At 39.3% G+C, this 15,542-nt stretch overlaps 1 protein-coding gene across 1 annotated transcript in view; it reads left to right on the plus strand.

Annotated features, from left to right (window-relative positions):
• The first annotated feature begins 9,306 nt into the window (after positions 1-9,306).
• LOC103354867 (rap1 GTPase-activating protein 1-like) overlaps positions 9,307-15,542 on the plus strand; it is a 48,022-nt gene continuing 41,786 nt past the window's right edge. Inside the window, exon 1 of the mRNA XM_008278440.1 lies at positions 9,307-9,416. Within this exon, the coding sequence (XP_008276662.1) occupies positions 9,373-9,416 (44 nt within the window). The 5' untranslated portion in view covers positions 9,307-9,372. The remainder of the gene's footprint in view (positions 9,417-15,542) is intronic.

Consider the following 15,542-nt stretch of genomic DNA (forward strand, 5'->3'; position numbering starts at 1 on the left):
AAAAAAAATCATATGTGCATATTTTAGTTCTGTACTTGTTAAAATTGGACATGTCTTGCATTTCAGTGACACAAAATAGATTGTATGTGTCATTTTTTAGCTTGAATTCTGCTTTTTATCTGCTTTCATCATGTAGAGTTACACTAGCGCCATAGTACAGAAACACTACAACAATGCGTGTATGCCAAACTAACAAACAGCATCACATCTCATTTTTAGTGTCTGTTGATAAGATACCTCTTTGTTTTGGGAAGTGACTGTTTTGGAAGTTTAATTGAAACCTTGCAGGGCTGTATCAGGCTGGTCTGCAATGATCTGTCTGACCTCTTGACCCTGTACTATGTGAACAGAGCGTGTTTTTCTATATCAAGAGTAATCATAAATCTGATTCATCTATGTATATACAAATATGTGAAGAGTTCATTTGCAAAAACAGATAACTCCATCCTCACAAACCTTCAGAAAACCCACTTTTCCATCGTCTACCTGAGACAATCTCAATCAAACTTAAATGATCTCTATTTTTGTCATGTCATTTCTACTGAGTCAAATCCACTCAACTTCAGTTTGATTGATATTATCTCAAGCAAACAACAAAAATCTACAAAAATGGAGTTGTCTGTTTTTACAAATGAACTCTTCAAGTATGTACATACAAGCACCCTCTGTAGTCATATTTTTTTTCCTTATTGTTTCCTGTCTGTTTTTGTCTTTCTTCTTCAGTCACTTTCCACCCAGGGTTTGCCAGATTTCCCATAGATTATTTATACTCTGGTTTATGTGAGGCCACTGGCTGCTACTGTACATGCTCTCATCATCATACATGTAAGATTGGCAGCGTGTCAAACACACACGTGTGTGAACAAACGCTCTCTGGCAGTGCAATTTTCTCTCGTCTTCGCTGTTGCCTTTTAATGCTATAGTCGGATGTCTAATATGTTGCTGAACCCTTTTGTAAATTACAGCCCTGTCTTTGATGTCTGAAATACAAGCTGCTGCAGTTAACGTGTGCGAGCACAGGATGAGAAGCTGCATTTGATAAAGCCGTTCTGTGTCACTGTGATGAGAACACAGAGATGGTTTATGTGAATGGATAAGAGACATATTTTATTAGCAACTGCAATCGACGTGTTGTTTGTTTTTCTCCATAAATGTGCCACCCTTCTTCTTATTTAAAAGTCACTGTGGTTCTTTGAGATGTCTTAATTATGGAGCTGTCCTGGTTCTTCCGCAGCCACTACAAAACAAACGATATTTAAAGCCTCTTGTTGATACTTATAGGTCTTTTTATTTAGAAATTGGATGCAGCGTTTCCCTTACTGTTGAATTATTCATGTGCAGACTGCATTTATGTACATTCTCTGTTCAGAAGAGGCTGTCAACTGGACCACGGCAAACAGCTTATTAGAGTGAAAGTGTACTGTCTCTTTGATGGGCTTTGAATGAGTCACCCTCGCTCTACTTCTGGATCTGTGGGGCTTCTATATTTATTCTTGATTTCCATCACAAGTTGCCTTTGTGCTGTTTCCCACTCAGCAGTTTCAATACCTACCAGAGCGTATAGGCATGATCACTGAGTTTTGTTTGAATTGGTTTACTCGGTGCGGTACTTCACATTCACACTCTTTGATGTCAGCTTATTAACATTCAGAGAAGTGTCTTGTCATCACTTTGGCTCTGTGCTTTAGGCTTTTATTTACGTCTCTGGGAAAAGAAATATCCTTAATGTCTTCATCCTGCTTGATGGAGGTGACTGGGGAAATACTGATCCTGTAAAAGAGTCATTACTGAAAAGTTCCTCTCATTGTGCCACAGCTCTTCAGTGCATAGACCCAGTCCAACAACATGGCAATACTTTAGTTAAAAGGCTTTAAAGTGAATGTAATGTCACTGTGACATTGTCTGTGCTGCACATATGATGTAAGCTGAGCATTTAGTACATTGCAGTATATCTGGGTCAAGTGCAAATCTAACCTTTAAACTATTGATATAACTGCATAACCTGTAGGCTACGATTCATGTATGCAAATAGCAATAGGTATAACCTGTTTGTTATCTCTTTTTTTGGAGTCAAATATATCACATTTCAGCTTATTTGGCACCAAACTGCTAAATCCTCCCTTTAAAATATGCAGAACTATCACTTATGGATTTGTACCACAGTAGCTTATTATAACCACATGTGCCACTTATGTCATTTTAATGTATGCAATTCTTCATCTTACTGCAATTTAGCATTCACTCATCAACCGTAACAAATGTGCCACTTTCTTGAGATGATATGAATATTCATGAATCTAAAGGTTATTCTCATTTAGGCATGAAGTTAACATAAATGATGAACACCGTGTGCCGTTCCTCTCTATAATAGCGTAATATTGCTTCTTGTTTCTGCACCACTGAGCTGTATGACAGGGACCCCACACAATCTGGCGTGTGGGGTCCCCATATGGATGTTTGTTCTGAAGAAAAGCGGGCTCTGAAATTGCCATTATGGTAATCGTGCGCGTAATTTGTAATATTCTGTGCCGCAGATACGCTTTGCTGTGGTGTGACTCATATGTTGTCTGTTGCAGGACACTAAGCACAGTTCCTGACTCATCAACCCGTCTGCCCTCTGTGACACTGCAGCGGGCTGTTTTCTGGGTGACACATGCACAAGTTTTCCTCTATTTTAGGAGGCACCTGCTGTTCTAGTGCAGAGGCTCTGACCCTGCACACGCTTCCATTAGGCTCATATCTGGCTGATAACCACTATAGATGTCAAACCTGAGGATTTGGTCTGACCCAGTCCCTCCAATGCGGTAAGGAAGAAGTTATTTATAAAATTTTTCTCTTAACGGGTTTTTAGAGCACTTATTTCAAGTGTCTTTTTGAAGATTATCCCCAATTTTGCAATCCTCTCCTCTTCTCTAAGAACGCTTCAAATGGGCCTGACCTAAAAACTGCAATGTAATCATGCAGGGAAGGAGAAAAAGTCGTGTTCAATAATTTAAAAAAGCATGTTCGATGACATTAATGCACTCTGTCTGCCAGCTGTCGCAGCATCACATTTGTTGCTTTGAAATATTAAATCCTAGCACAGCCTTTAACATTGTACCAATAATATACAGTACTATTGAAAATAAACTGTGAAAACACTATTCTGAAGCCCAACATCAGAGCTTGAAAATCATTATATATATTGCAACCTCAAAGTATTTTCATCAGAAGGTTATTGTCATTTTTAAAATCTACATTCATTGTCAGTGAGTCATTATCAGTCACAAAAATAGATTTTTATAGTTTATGTATGTTTTTGTGTTGATGTTGACGTTTTCTAGCAAATTACCCTTGTTAGACCTTATTGTTTTTAGTTATTAGTTTTGTTTAAGAATATATTGCCTGATGATCGCATTATAATAGTTACCTCTGAGTGTCCAGGAGAGGGCACTGTGACTCTGCTTTATGTTCAGCATCACTCACAATCACACCAATAAATGCACGTCCATGCAGACTCTCTCTACATACCACTTAAAGTTACTTGCAACTTAAAGATACCCACTTTCTTCACCAACTCTCTGATTGACCTTTTCTCAGCAAACATCTCTGGAATACACAAACAGCTAATATTACACCGGTCAATTCTGATGCAGTTATCGGAGGAAATAAAAAGCAAAGAAAAGGGATTAAAAGTTACCCTTTAGCATTGTGACATTTCCCCCACCAGCTGAGGGATTTAAAGTTGAGTGGTGTCGGGTCGAGTCTGTCTCTGCTGTGGCGAGTCATCTATTGATCACCTGGCGTGAAGGCAAAGTCCTTCTCAGTCACAGAGAACCATCCATCATGGAGCTGCCTGGGACGCAGTGGAGAGATAGCATGGCACTGTGGATCCATTATAACTGAAATAGATCTTTTTCTGCAAGCGAGATCAATGAGCAACATGTCCCTGTAGCTGTTAGCCTCATCCTCTATCGGATAGTAATTGTCTGAAGATGACAGACTGCCATGAGTAATTGATCTCACGGCAGACGCTATATAGAAATTGCTCCAATATTAAATTATTGGTAGCCCCATTGAAAATTCAATATGGAATCATTTGTTATTCCAAAAATGAATAAGAGTGAAGAACACAAAAAGATGTAAAATCGGTCTGGCCAGCTTGAATAGAATAGAATAGAATAGAATAGAATAGAATAGAATAGAATAGAATAGAATAGAATAGAAGGCTTTTTATTGTCATCATACACAAGGTACAACGAAATTAAAAGTTACAGATGATGGTCAGTCTCTTGCTGATTAAATAATAAGAATGTGAGCAATACAGGAAGCTCAAAAAAGTGGGATAATCATTTGATTTGAGCACGTTGAAACAGCACCTCTTTTCTTCATAGTATCCTGACCCTCAAAACGTGGATGCTATGAAAGGCCACAGTGTTTGTGTGTGTTTGTGTCGGTGTCCTGAGGGGCCTGAGGGCCACGTGACCCCGCTGGGAGGAGGATGGTTCACTGGACTCACCCACTCCTCCCAGTCAGCCAGTCAACAATCTCCACTGCAACTTCTTTGCAGCTGCGTTATTTTCCCCTGCCTGATGGAGGAGCCTGCTCTCCCAGCATGTCTAGAACATCCAGGATGTGAAACTGATGTAAATTCTGCATAAATTGCAGTAGAAGGCATTGAATTACAAACCATATTTAATATTAAAAGTCCCTTCAAATCCCTCGAACTGACAAAAAAAAAACGAAAGAAACCGAAGTGAGGTAATAGACCCTCTTCTGTCCAGTGTGGCTTGACAGGTAATTCGAAACGTCTAAAAATAACAAAGTGGCTTCAAATAATTACGTCTGCCCTGGCACCAGTCATGCACTCTTACACTCAGTAAGCTGCTGAAGTTGGAAAAGTGTAATGAATATGAAATACTCTCAGAGATAAAGCTCAGCTTATTTCCTCACGCTTCAAAGCACAATTGCCCTTTGAATATTCACTGCCTTCAAATATTTGTATGGTACCCCTTCCTCCACATGCTGACCCTCTCCAAATACCTAGCTATATGTATGCTCCTTGTTGAGTCAAGTATCAGGAAAATATTTACAATGTATACAGTGGCCATAGGCAGTTTGTTCTTCCCAATACAGTCAAAATATTGTGGAATGATTAACTGAGACCTTTTTAAACTAGAGGTCCTGTCCAAATTCAAACAGCCCCTGCTTGACCCCCTCATGCTGAATATTAATAAATATGAGAACCTCTCATAAATATAGAACAAAATGATTATTTAAAAGTAGGTACGACTCATTAAGGTGTATTTTTATAGTGATTTGAGGCTGTAGGAGCTTGAAAAGAGTTTTTTTTTTTTTTATTTCACAGAAATCAGAAACAAAACATTTATCTAAACCAAACCACAAAAACGGCTACAAGAATAAACCGTGAGACCCATACATTACAGAATAAGTTAAATTTTAATAAGGATAAACAGAGCTGAATTGTTGCATTGTTTCCTATTTGAATAAAGCTTTTGTTGAGTCAGCAGGATTAGACGTCGCCCTTAACTTCATATTACTTTGTACCGCAGTTGATTTATGATGTTTGTCTGTGGCCTTAAACACACGAAAACTCATACATGTAGAAAATTGAGTTTCTTTTCAACAGAAATGATAAATTACAAGCACCTTCCTTCAACAAAAGCCTTTCCAAGTGTTGCTCGTTTAATCAGCATCTGCTTCTCCTTAGACAGGCACAACGCTCATTTCCTGCCTCATGAAAGCAGCACTGAGCATGAACGAATGATCTTCGCCTCTATTGTGTCTACTCCTCGTCCCTCGTATGCCACACACTAACTCTGCCTCAACATCTGCCCGACTTTCACTGCTACCATTTCCACAGCCTAGACTGGAAATAAATTATTGAGTTTATGGGGCTGTATTTTCCCATTCACAGACTGCAAATGGGAGGAGACAACTCACATCTATTCACACCTGCAGTAACAATACCATCCATCAGTGTTGGTTTATGAAAGAACCATCATTAGGGCTTCAGGATGATTTTAAACATGTCGATGATGAATATTGCGACTGCTCAGCTGTACATGAATCAGGCAAATGGTCATTTTACCACAGGAGATAGAGGGACTAGTGGGGTTTGTTGATATTGTGGTATCAGTAGTTGGACAATATGGCTGTCGGGCAGGGATCACCTTTTTTTTTTTTTTTGTCCTCTGAAGAGTTTTCCTGCCCGTCTTCCTGCTTGTCCACTTCCTTTTAAAACAAAAGAGGAGCCAGAGCTACTTGGAGGACTGGGCCTTGTTCCTGAGGTGATGTGATTAAAGGCTTCTGTCTGCGCGCTGCCCATTCTGATGCCTCACACACACACCGCAGCTGCTTTAGTTAATTGAATTGTCAGGAAAGCAGACAGCAGTAAAGGTAGCACCAAGACTGATGTGCTAAATCAATAGAGTGGCACTTAAATAAAGTCAGTCTGTGGGGATACTGAGGAGCCGGAGAGCTGTCTGTTTCTTAAAGTAACTGAATTAATTGTTTGGTTGATGATTTCCTTGTATGTCAAGTAAGTTATAAACATTTTTGGGTATATGAAAGATCTCTAAGGTGACAATTTTACATAGTTTTATTACAATTCATGACATTTCCTTAGCTTATCCTGACAAATTTATTTTAATAATGACTGATCATTAAAGATTGCATAATTTGATCAGATATTCTAAAAAATACTATCTTTTGCCTTTTTAACAATCTGACTAGGACCAATGGATCATGGCTCACGTCAGCTTATTTACAGTTCCTCCTTTAATCAGTGAGCATCTTCACTGACAAACAAACTAGATCGTTATAATTTTTAAAATGCATTATTTATTTATCCATTGTGAAAATAGAAATGAAAATATAACACTAGGGGGCACTCTGTACAAGAGTCAAAATATGGGTGTAACAAAAAAAATTACCGCAACAGTTTGCATCAATCGTTTTGAGCTACGACAACTTCTTATGAAATTGTGTTCAAACAACAACCAACATTGAGTTAAGGAGATAAACTTTCCCTTCTTAATCAAAGGCATTTTGAATTACGTCATGATTGGTCACATAAACTCAACTCTTGAAGTTGATTACTCATGAAAAACTAAGTTGCTCCAAAAAGTATTTCCATAACCTTCAAATTTAATTTGTGTGTTTTTTTAACCTAATTACTATAATCATGAACAGGAGTTATTAAGTTAGCAAATTTTTTTTTAAAAAGCTCCATTTTTAAGTTGGTGGAGAAGAGGAATTGAAATTCTGACTTCAAGGCAGATTATTGAGCCAGTTTCATTAGTTACATCAGCTTTAATTTAGTTTTTAATCAGCTAATGCAGACATTTGAGTTTAAATTACACACAGTGTTAAGTTGATGCAATTACCAACATTAGTATGTCAACCCAACCCAGCAAAATTAATGTTTGCAATGTAAGAGTTTAATCTAAATCAGTGAATTGAAGTTTTTATCTTTGAGTGTACATAGGCCCAACAGTGCTTTGAGCTGAGTGCTAATGCCATCATGCAAATATCCTCACAGTGACAGTGCTATTGAGTTGATATTTAGCAGGTCACTATCTTAGTTTAGTATGTCAGTATTCTAAAACAGACTAATTAACTCCAAATGCAAAGCCCAATTTTGACCTTATAAGGTTTAAAGAGTCACCAAAGTTATAATTTTAATTCATCTTTATGGGGGCATGAATGATTTTATCAGATTCCACTCAAAACAGTCAGCCTCATGGTGGTGCTAGAGGGAAAGTCAGGGTATCAACAAAATCAGAAGGTGTCATCCTTTGTGAACATGGATATGTTAATATACATGGATATCTGCACAAAATGTCATTACAAAATCATTGAAGAGATTTTTCAAAAATTATGGTACAGCCAACAGTCAGACAGACAGAGAGGACCATCCCCAGAGCCAAGCCCCTCACATGGCTAAAAACAAATCGTCAGTCAAATCAGTAATTGCTGTCAATCAAGTTTCTATCGGTCAAAGATCTATCCAGTTAGATAAATTGCAGCATGGCCAAGAGACAAAGTGAAGTCCATTACCAACAAAGTCAGCCAAGGACTGTGGTGAAATGTTTTGGAGACAATTGCTCTCTGAGAGGAAAAGGGTGACGTAATTGTGGAGAGATGATGTAATTGCCTATCAGCATGATTGCGCTTGTTTGGTAGGCCCATTAATTAATTAAGTGCTTGTCTGCTTCGTTGCTATGAGTGCTTTGCAGTTAATGTGATGAAGACATCATTGGTCCTTGGGGAGATTAAGGTCCTTGATTGGTGAGATTTTATTCATTCACGGTTTAGGGTTCAATTAACTGTTGTCAACTAAAAACACAGCTTTTCCCTGTATCATATGTCTGTGCTGCTGGACGCTGGCCATGCAAACAGGAGTCTTTTTCATCCTGCATAGTGCGAATGCTTTGGAAGTGAATGTCTATCAGATAGCTGGCTGACGGCTGCGACTGCAGTCCTACTTTATTCAATAATCTATGGCTGCATTAATGCATTCTTGTCACTGCTGCCAGTTTATCAGACACAACAGCCTGCAAATGCAGAGTCTCTATGTCCAGACATTTACTCTGCTTAATCGATGCGGCTATTAGTAATGCGGGACAAGTCTGTGCTACATTAACCCTCCTTTTGTGTGCATAACAGAGGTGATGGGCTTTACAAAGGGAAAGAATTAGGAGAGAGATGAATGAGCAGATTAGAAACTTGTTCAGAGGTCACGACTTGCAAGAGAGGAGCTGCTAACCTGGGGCAAGGCTCTGTGATTGGGACATTTGTGAAGACTGATGAACTGTTGCGCTGGTGTCTACAGCTTGTTTGACCAGCTGTCTTTCAGTGACAGAGTGAGGAAGTGTTGCTAGACTCGTTCTATGCACTCTCAGAATGCCAAGAACTCCTCTGTGATCTTTGCCTGTAGCCATTTTTATATTGTAGTATCAAGGAATTAGGAATTCCCTCATGTGACCCGTGTTAGTTCGGTGATCTCTGTTTTCTGGAGGTATAAGGGAGGAGGTATAGGCTGTACGTGACTGCCACAACAGTCCTGGTTCCCTGGGAGACTGGTATGGTCAGCAGCCCTCGCTCCAGCCCCCTCCCCCTCCCGTCCTCCCTCATCCTTTCGCCGTTTCTCCCCTGTTTGTGAAGGAGGCGTGTGAGCAAGGAAGAGGCAGGGCACGTTACTCTAGGCTGGGGGGGGAGTGGAACTCAGACGGCAGGCAAAGCATACAAACACACACATTGACACGCACACATCTCACACACACACACATGCTCAGTCAGCGTAAGTGACACAAGTGCTGGCTCCATTCAGCTCTGAGTTGACTGACTCACTGCTATCTATTAGCCAGTATGCCGCAGAGAAAGAGGAGTTTCACTTTTGGAGCCTATGGAGGGTAAGAATGAATATTCTAATAATTTGTAGAGCAACAAATTGTCTTCACAGTTCACATGTGTGACTGTGAGCGTGTGTGTTTATCTGTTTGAATCATCTGGTTTGATGACTGTGCAGATTCTGTGTGTCTGTATTCGTGCCTGCATGTTTGTGCTGCGCTGGAATGCCGTCATTTGTGTGAAAACAGCTTTTGTTCTTAATGTCTTAGGTGTTATCTTTGTAGCTCTCCATTGTAAATCAGATCTGATGTGACTGCTCTTGCTGCTTGATGATCAGCCATTAGGGTTCACATTCTGTACTTAAAGGGGGAAGTATGAAATGTAGGAGCATAAACTAGATAAGATGACAAAATAAGAGAGAGAGGAGTAGGTGAGGTTCAAGTTGCGAGAAAGTATACACGCTTAGTATTTATTGACACCTCATAGTTTGTTCGTGTGAGTGCATGCATGTATTTTGTACATATGTGGTGTGCATTTGTATATATTCTATATGAGATCTGATATAATATTTTATTATTTTTTTGAAAGAAATATGCTCTGCCTTTGGGCACATACTTCCCCTGTGTTTTTATGTGGCCCACTTCAGACTTAACAGGATACTGAGCAGCAGACACAGAGTCAGCAAAGAATTTTTTAATGGTCGAAAGGTGAACAGGTGCCCTTGTGGAACTGCATGCCTGACAGCCGCATCTCTAAGGCGAGTGTTGTGAGGATTTATGTTTTGTGTATGCATGTGTTGAAGGTAGTCTCAAGAAAGTCTGGCAATATACCATTACTTAGCAGCAAGCGGAGACGGCTACGGATCGGCTGAGCTGTGCAGAAATTTTTGTGTAGTAATAATATCAGTGTGTGTGGGCTCCTTGGCCAGGTGACACCAGAGACACTAATACATATTATAGGGAGTCGCATGCAAAAGCAAGACTTTATTAACACTTCATATTGTGTGTTCCAAAAACATTTTTGAATAAGTTCTCTGGAACAAAAATGAATAAATAAATGTATACTTTCCAATTTTACATGGTCTTTAGATTGACTTCAGTGTCTAATGACTTCAAGTTATCTTCACGGGGAATTCAGCTGTTCCTCTTGTGAGTGCAAGTGCTAAATGACGCAACCTTATATTTGGTCACTTCCTTCACAATTTTGTGGATGTATTTCAGCATGATGCCAGCTATAACCAGAAAGCTAAGAGTGTCTCTGTTCAGTTTCAGGTACGCACAGGAAAACTAAATGCTAGTCTCGCTCAACAGATGTAGTTTATTGGTATAAGCCTGCCATTTATGCTGCCAGTTTAATGCAACATTCAGATGTCTGTGTCGTTCTGTTTTCTTTGACAGAATAATAACAGGTGCAGCCAGATCATTCTCCAGCGCTGACGCAGCCGTAGAGATAGGTCTGGCTTTGTGATAGTAGCTAACTACAATACGAACACTAGACTGTCTCATGGAGGCAGCCATGGATGGTCTGATTGAAAACTTTGGCAACTTTCAGTTTGCAATACTTAAACAGAGGTCTGGAGTTTAACCAGATGTGTATTCGCCAAACCAACTAGTTAGTTAAGTCTTTTGTTTTGTCAAGCGTCAATTTCATCTCTGTGTTGTTTCTTAAAGTTTGTTTTTGATTTTGGAATAGGATGCATTCTGGCCCGGTGTGGCTGCTGGGTTAAACTACAACTGCATTTTCAACCAACTGTCAAATACCATGAGGTGTTTTCCACCCTCTTGCCTCAAGGGATGTTAATGTGCCCGTTATGTCTTGGAACGCCACAACGATGCTGGAAAGCTTACTTGGTCAAGCAACATGAACTGAGATGTATGCTTTATTGGACATGTTTTTCAAACTGTGTTTTTCAGTTTAACAATAGAAAAGATGACGATAAACTTCCTAGTTGAACATACGGAGGTTTGATTAATGCCCCACCTCTGTTAAAGACACCATTTACAGCTGCTTCTCAGAACTTTCTTTATGAAAGTCATTCAGGACTGTCCAGAAAAATCTACCCTAAAGTCTCATTACCTTAAACAAAAAAACAAAAACAAAAACAAAATATAATGGAAACTTTAGAATATTGTACTAGATTTATCATTAGACCTCACAGGGTTTCTTAATAGACTTGTGTACTCTATTACATGACTCCTAACTGTCTACCAGTTGATGCACTTCTAAGTTATTAATTCCAGTTAACTGCTCATGTAGCTTGGAGAGCTTTCTAGCTGGGGTCAGCTGAACATTCAAAGATGTGTAATTTGTCTACATTAAAGCATACAATTCGATATTTATGGAAAAGAAAGCCTAACGGTGACTTCATGTCATCAGGGATTCTAACTGTAACAAATGAGTCACTGTGTTTGGTCTCATTATCCACAGTTTATTTCATCTCTATTGTGAAACAGTTGCAACACCTGCTTTCCGATATAAAGCAAACAATTTGCTTTTATGGCCTTGAATGCCATTGTACTTGGCATTTTGATAGGTCAGTGTGATTGCTTACATCAGCGGTTGATCTGTAATACACTCTGCCCCCTGCATCCCATTGGCATTCACTGAAGGGAACGCAGCCCCTTTGTTCTCTGCCGATGGGTCTTTCCCTGACACAGCACGCTCTGTACGCGCTTTTGGCCTCAAATATTAACGCAACTGTCGCTTTATATGAGTTGTTATGTGTTAGGTTTTTGTTTGTCTTAATTTAGGTTATGACCCCTTTCTTTTTCTTTCACAGGAAAACTAACTTTCTACTGAATACTGTAATTAGGCAGCAGAGATGTTCTTAGTCAAGCTGGATCCTGATGTTGCAACACTGAGCTTTCACATCCTTTATTAAGGATTTCTTTCACTTTTAGGTCTTGCGTTGCTTACTAGACTTAATTGTTTGTTGATCATATGAAACATAATGTATACTTCTGTTTCCCTGTAAACGCTCATATCCATGACCTGTTAAGGGAATTGAGTGCTCTCCCTGTAACCTCGGAGACAAAACCTTCAGGCAACCTAAACAATGATGCAGTATGTTGTAGTGTGCCAAAGAAAGACTGGAGAAATACTTGTCAGTCCTGTTCAAAAACAACCATATGGAAAGACTGAGCAGGCCTCAATTGTAGTTGGCATTCTCCTGTCAGCTGATTTGAAAATGTCATTTCTTGAAGTAAACAAGACCACAGACTCCACACTGTTTCTCAGTATGAAATAGGATACCGAATTCATAATAACGTCTATATGTTCAAGATTAGCAATCAAATTTGTCTCTCTGGTTGACCACAGTTCAGTTGTGGCTACAGCTAAAAGACATGTAACATCCAGTACAATTTTTAAGAAGTGAAGGTTTTACTTTGACAAAAACGAGGCTTTTCACACCCAGTGCTGTTTTTTTTTGTCTCTGATCTAGTGTCTAGGATGTATTCTACTGAATATTGTACCGTGGACAACAAGTAGACAAAACAGAAAGGGTCATTTTGTTTGACAAAAGCAAATGTTTGCATGATAAAAGATGATTCCATTGCAAGGTAGAGCTACTTGAGAACATGAGGCCATTCAAGTACCTTTCCAAGGGCTCTTCAGTGCCGACGCAGTCAGTCCACCTTGCATATTTACTTTGACATTCACATCCATATCCGCAATGGCAATCCATCTACAGAGAAGGATGGGGAGGGAAGGCACAGGGTGAGCTGCAGGTAATTATCTAATGCTCACAGTCCTACCGATCTTTAACTTGTCTCTGCTCTGATAAATGAATCAAAACATAAGATTCTTTTTGTAAGTTGCCCATAAGTTTAACCCTATTCAAGACTTTCATGTTGCCATACGTAGAAGGTCTATCGGGGGCCATTGGACCCAAGAAAGAATATGTGCAAAATATTTGTTGGTATTCAGTATAGACTTTTATACTATGTTAAAGACATTCTCTGATAAGTTGACGTATTTTTGGTTCCAAATGCATAACAAAGATCCTGCTTTTTATATTTAAAAAAAAACCTTAAAAAACATAACAATACCTGTCACCTAAACCAAAGTCCTCAATAGGGTTAAATTGTCCAAACAGGTGTGCTACTGCAGAGGTGCCAGGCAACAATATAACATTTTTTAATAATTCAGCTTCAACAAATGATAAAAAGCGAGCAAATGTGGTTAACATGACACAACAAATGATGCAGACATTGATAGTATTTGCCTATCCAGAGATAAAGCATTACTAAATAGTAGACTCTGCCTCTTTTTTCCTTCCTTTCTCTCTTGAGCAAATGTTTGCCAGAAATGTCTATATTTTGATGTTGCTAACAAAACTATGTCAACAATTCTTGTAGCTTCAGTGGAAGGGGTGGTTAAATCATGAGAGGTTTTTCATGTGCAACATCTGAATAGTTTGCTTTATTGTATCCATCAACCCGTCCGCTGTACGCGTTTATCCTGGGAAGGTCACTGGGGAGCTGGAGCCTCACCCAGCTGACATAGACAGACAGACAGGGTGTACCCAGGACAGTCCATTAGGGCCAACGCAGACAGACAAACAGCCATGACTCCTCACTCTCACATCTATGGCCAATATAAAATCACCAAATAACCTACAATGCATGTCTCTAGACTGTCAGAGGGAGCCAGAGCACTTACAGAAAACATGCAAACTTCACACAGAGAGTCTCCAGCTGAGCAGCAGGTTCAAATCCAGGACCTTCGAGCTGTGAGGTGACAATGAACCGCCTGCTTTATGGTATAATAATAGAGCAATGCCTGGCAGATGTAAAGGCTTAAAAAGTGAGAACAGATCATAAGAGATGTTAATATAGATGAAAAGAACAACAAGAACTAAGAATTAAACCTCCAAACACTCTCCAAACACCCACATTAGAACCTGTAAAACTTCTGAAGTCTGAACTTCTGAAGGTTTTTGATGTGTCCCCAGGGCCACACACACTGACCCAGTTAGGTGGTTTGGCATGACTAATATGAATGCGGAGGACTATCAATGATGTCTTTATATTGTTAATACAGTGGAGAGGGACATGCCACACCACACCACAACTTATACAGTTTGATAACATAACAGCATTGAAATAACACTGGTTACCTTGGGATTCGCATGTAAACACAAAACAACAGAAAAAAATTAATAACAATTAAACTGAATAAATGCATTTAGTTACATGCCATCACAAAATACAAGCACATTTATCATAACTCTGACAAATATCATCTCACAAAGGGATCTTACTTATGTTATAAGGTAGTATTTAATACAAGAATACTCAGTTGTCGTGGGTCAGACTAAACTTAAAACTTAATTCTAATCTTAACAGCACACTTGTAAAGTTTCGTGACTATCGCGGAAGGTGCAGTATTGTGTGGACAAAAGCTGTCCACAGACATTTTGACACCTTTCAAAGTACTCAAAACTGCCTTTGTGTTAGTTTCAGCTACAGTAGGTCATGATAACACGCACATGCACAGACAGACTCACAAGATTAAAACAATACGAGCCACAGCATCACGGCTGGTAATTAGCCAAAACATTGTCACGCATTTTGTTTATTTGGTATCCTTTATAAATGTTGCAGCGCCTAGCAGTTAGCATAGCTGTGGCACCAGTGTGTGTGTTTTCATTTACACTGTAATCTACTGTACTGTAGCTAAATGAGGACATTCAGCCTCTTTACACCCATTTACATGGGCTGAAAGAGCCCATTGACATGGGCTCGTTCAGCCCACGCGAGGCCAAGATACAGTATACGGTCCAGATTGGTCACGTTCAGCATTGTTTGACAGTGTTTGTTATTACTGTCCTGTAGGTTATTTTGAAAGAAATCGTTCGTTATTGCTCAAGGCCTTGTGTGTGTGTCTGTCTGTGTCTTGTCTGTCTATTTTTGAATCCAGTTCCTATCCTGAAGGAGACTGAATGGCTAAGTGCAGAGTCAGATATGAGAATGTTTGTGTACGTAGGTGTTAATATGAGAAAGACCTTATTCAGAATAAACTGACTAGGCTGACATACTGTATTCATCTCTGCTTCTCCCTTTTTTGCTGAACAAATGTTAGTCTGTCACTTAGTTGGCACAACACTTTGGTCCAGACTGAAATATCACAGCAATTTTTCTTTGAACAGACTTTCATGGTTCTTATAACACCTGCTGACTGCAGAA

Source organism: Stegastes partitus, unplaced genomic scaffold (genome assembly GCF_000690725.1).
Source record: "Stegastes partitus isolate 25-593 unplaced genomic scaffold, Stegastes_partitus-1.0.2 Scaffold4, whole genome shotgun sequence".
In the NCBI taxonomy this organism is placed as follows: domain Eukaryota; kingdom Metazoa; phylum Chordata; class Actinopteri; family Pomacentridae; genus Stegastes; species Stegastes partitus.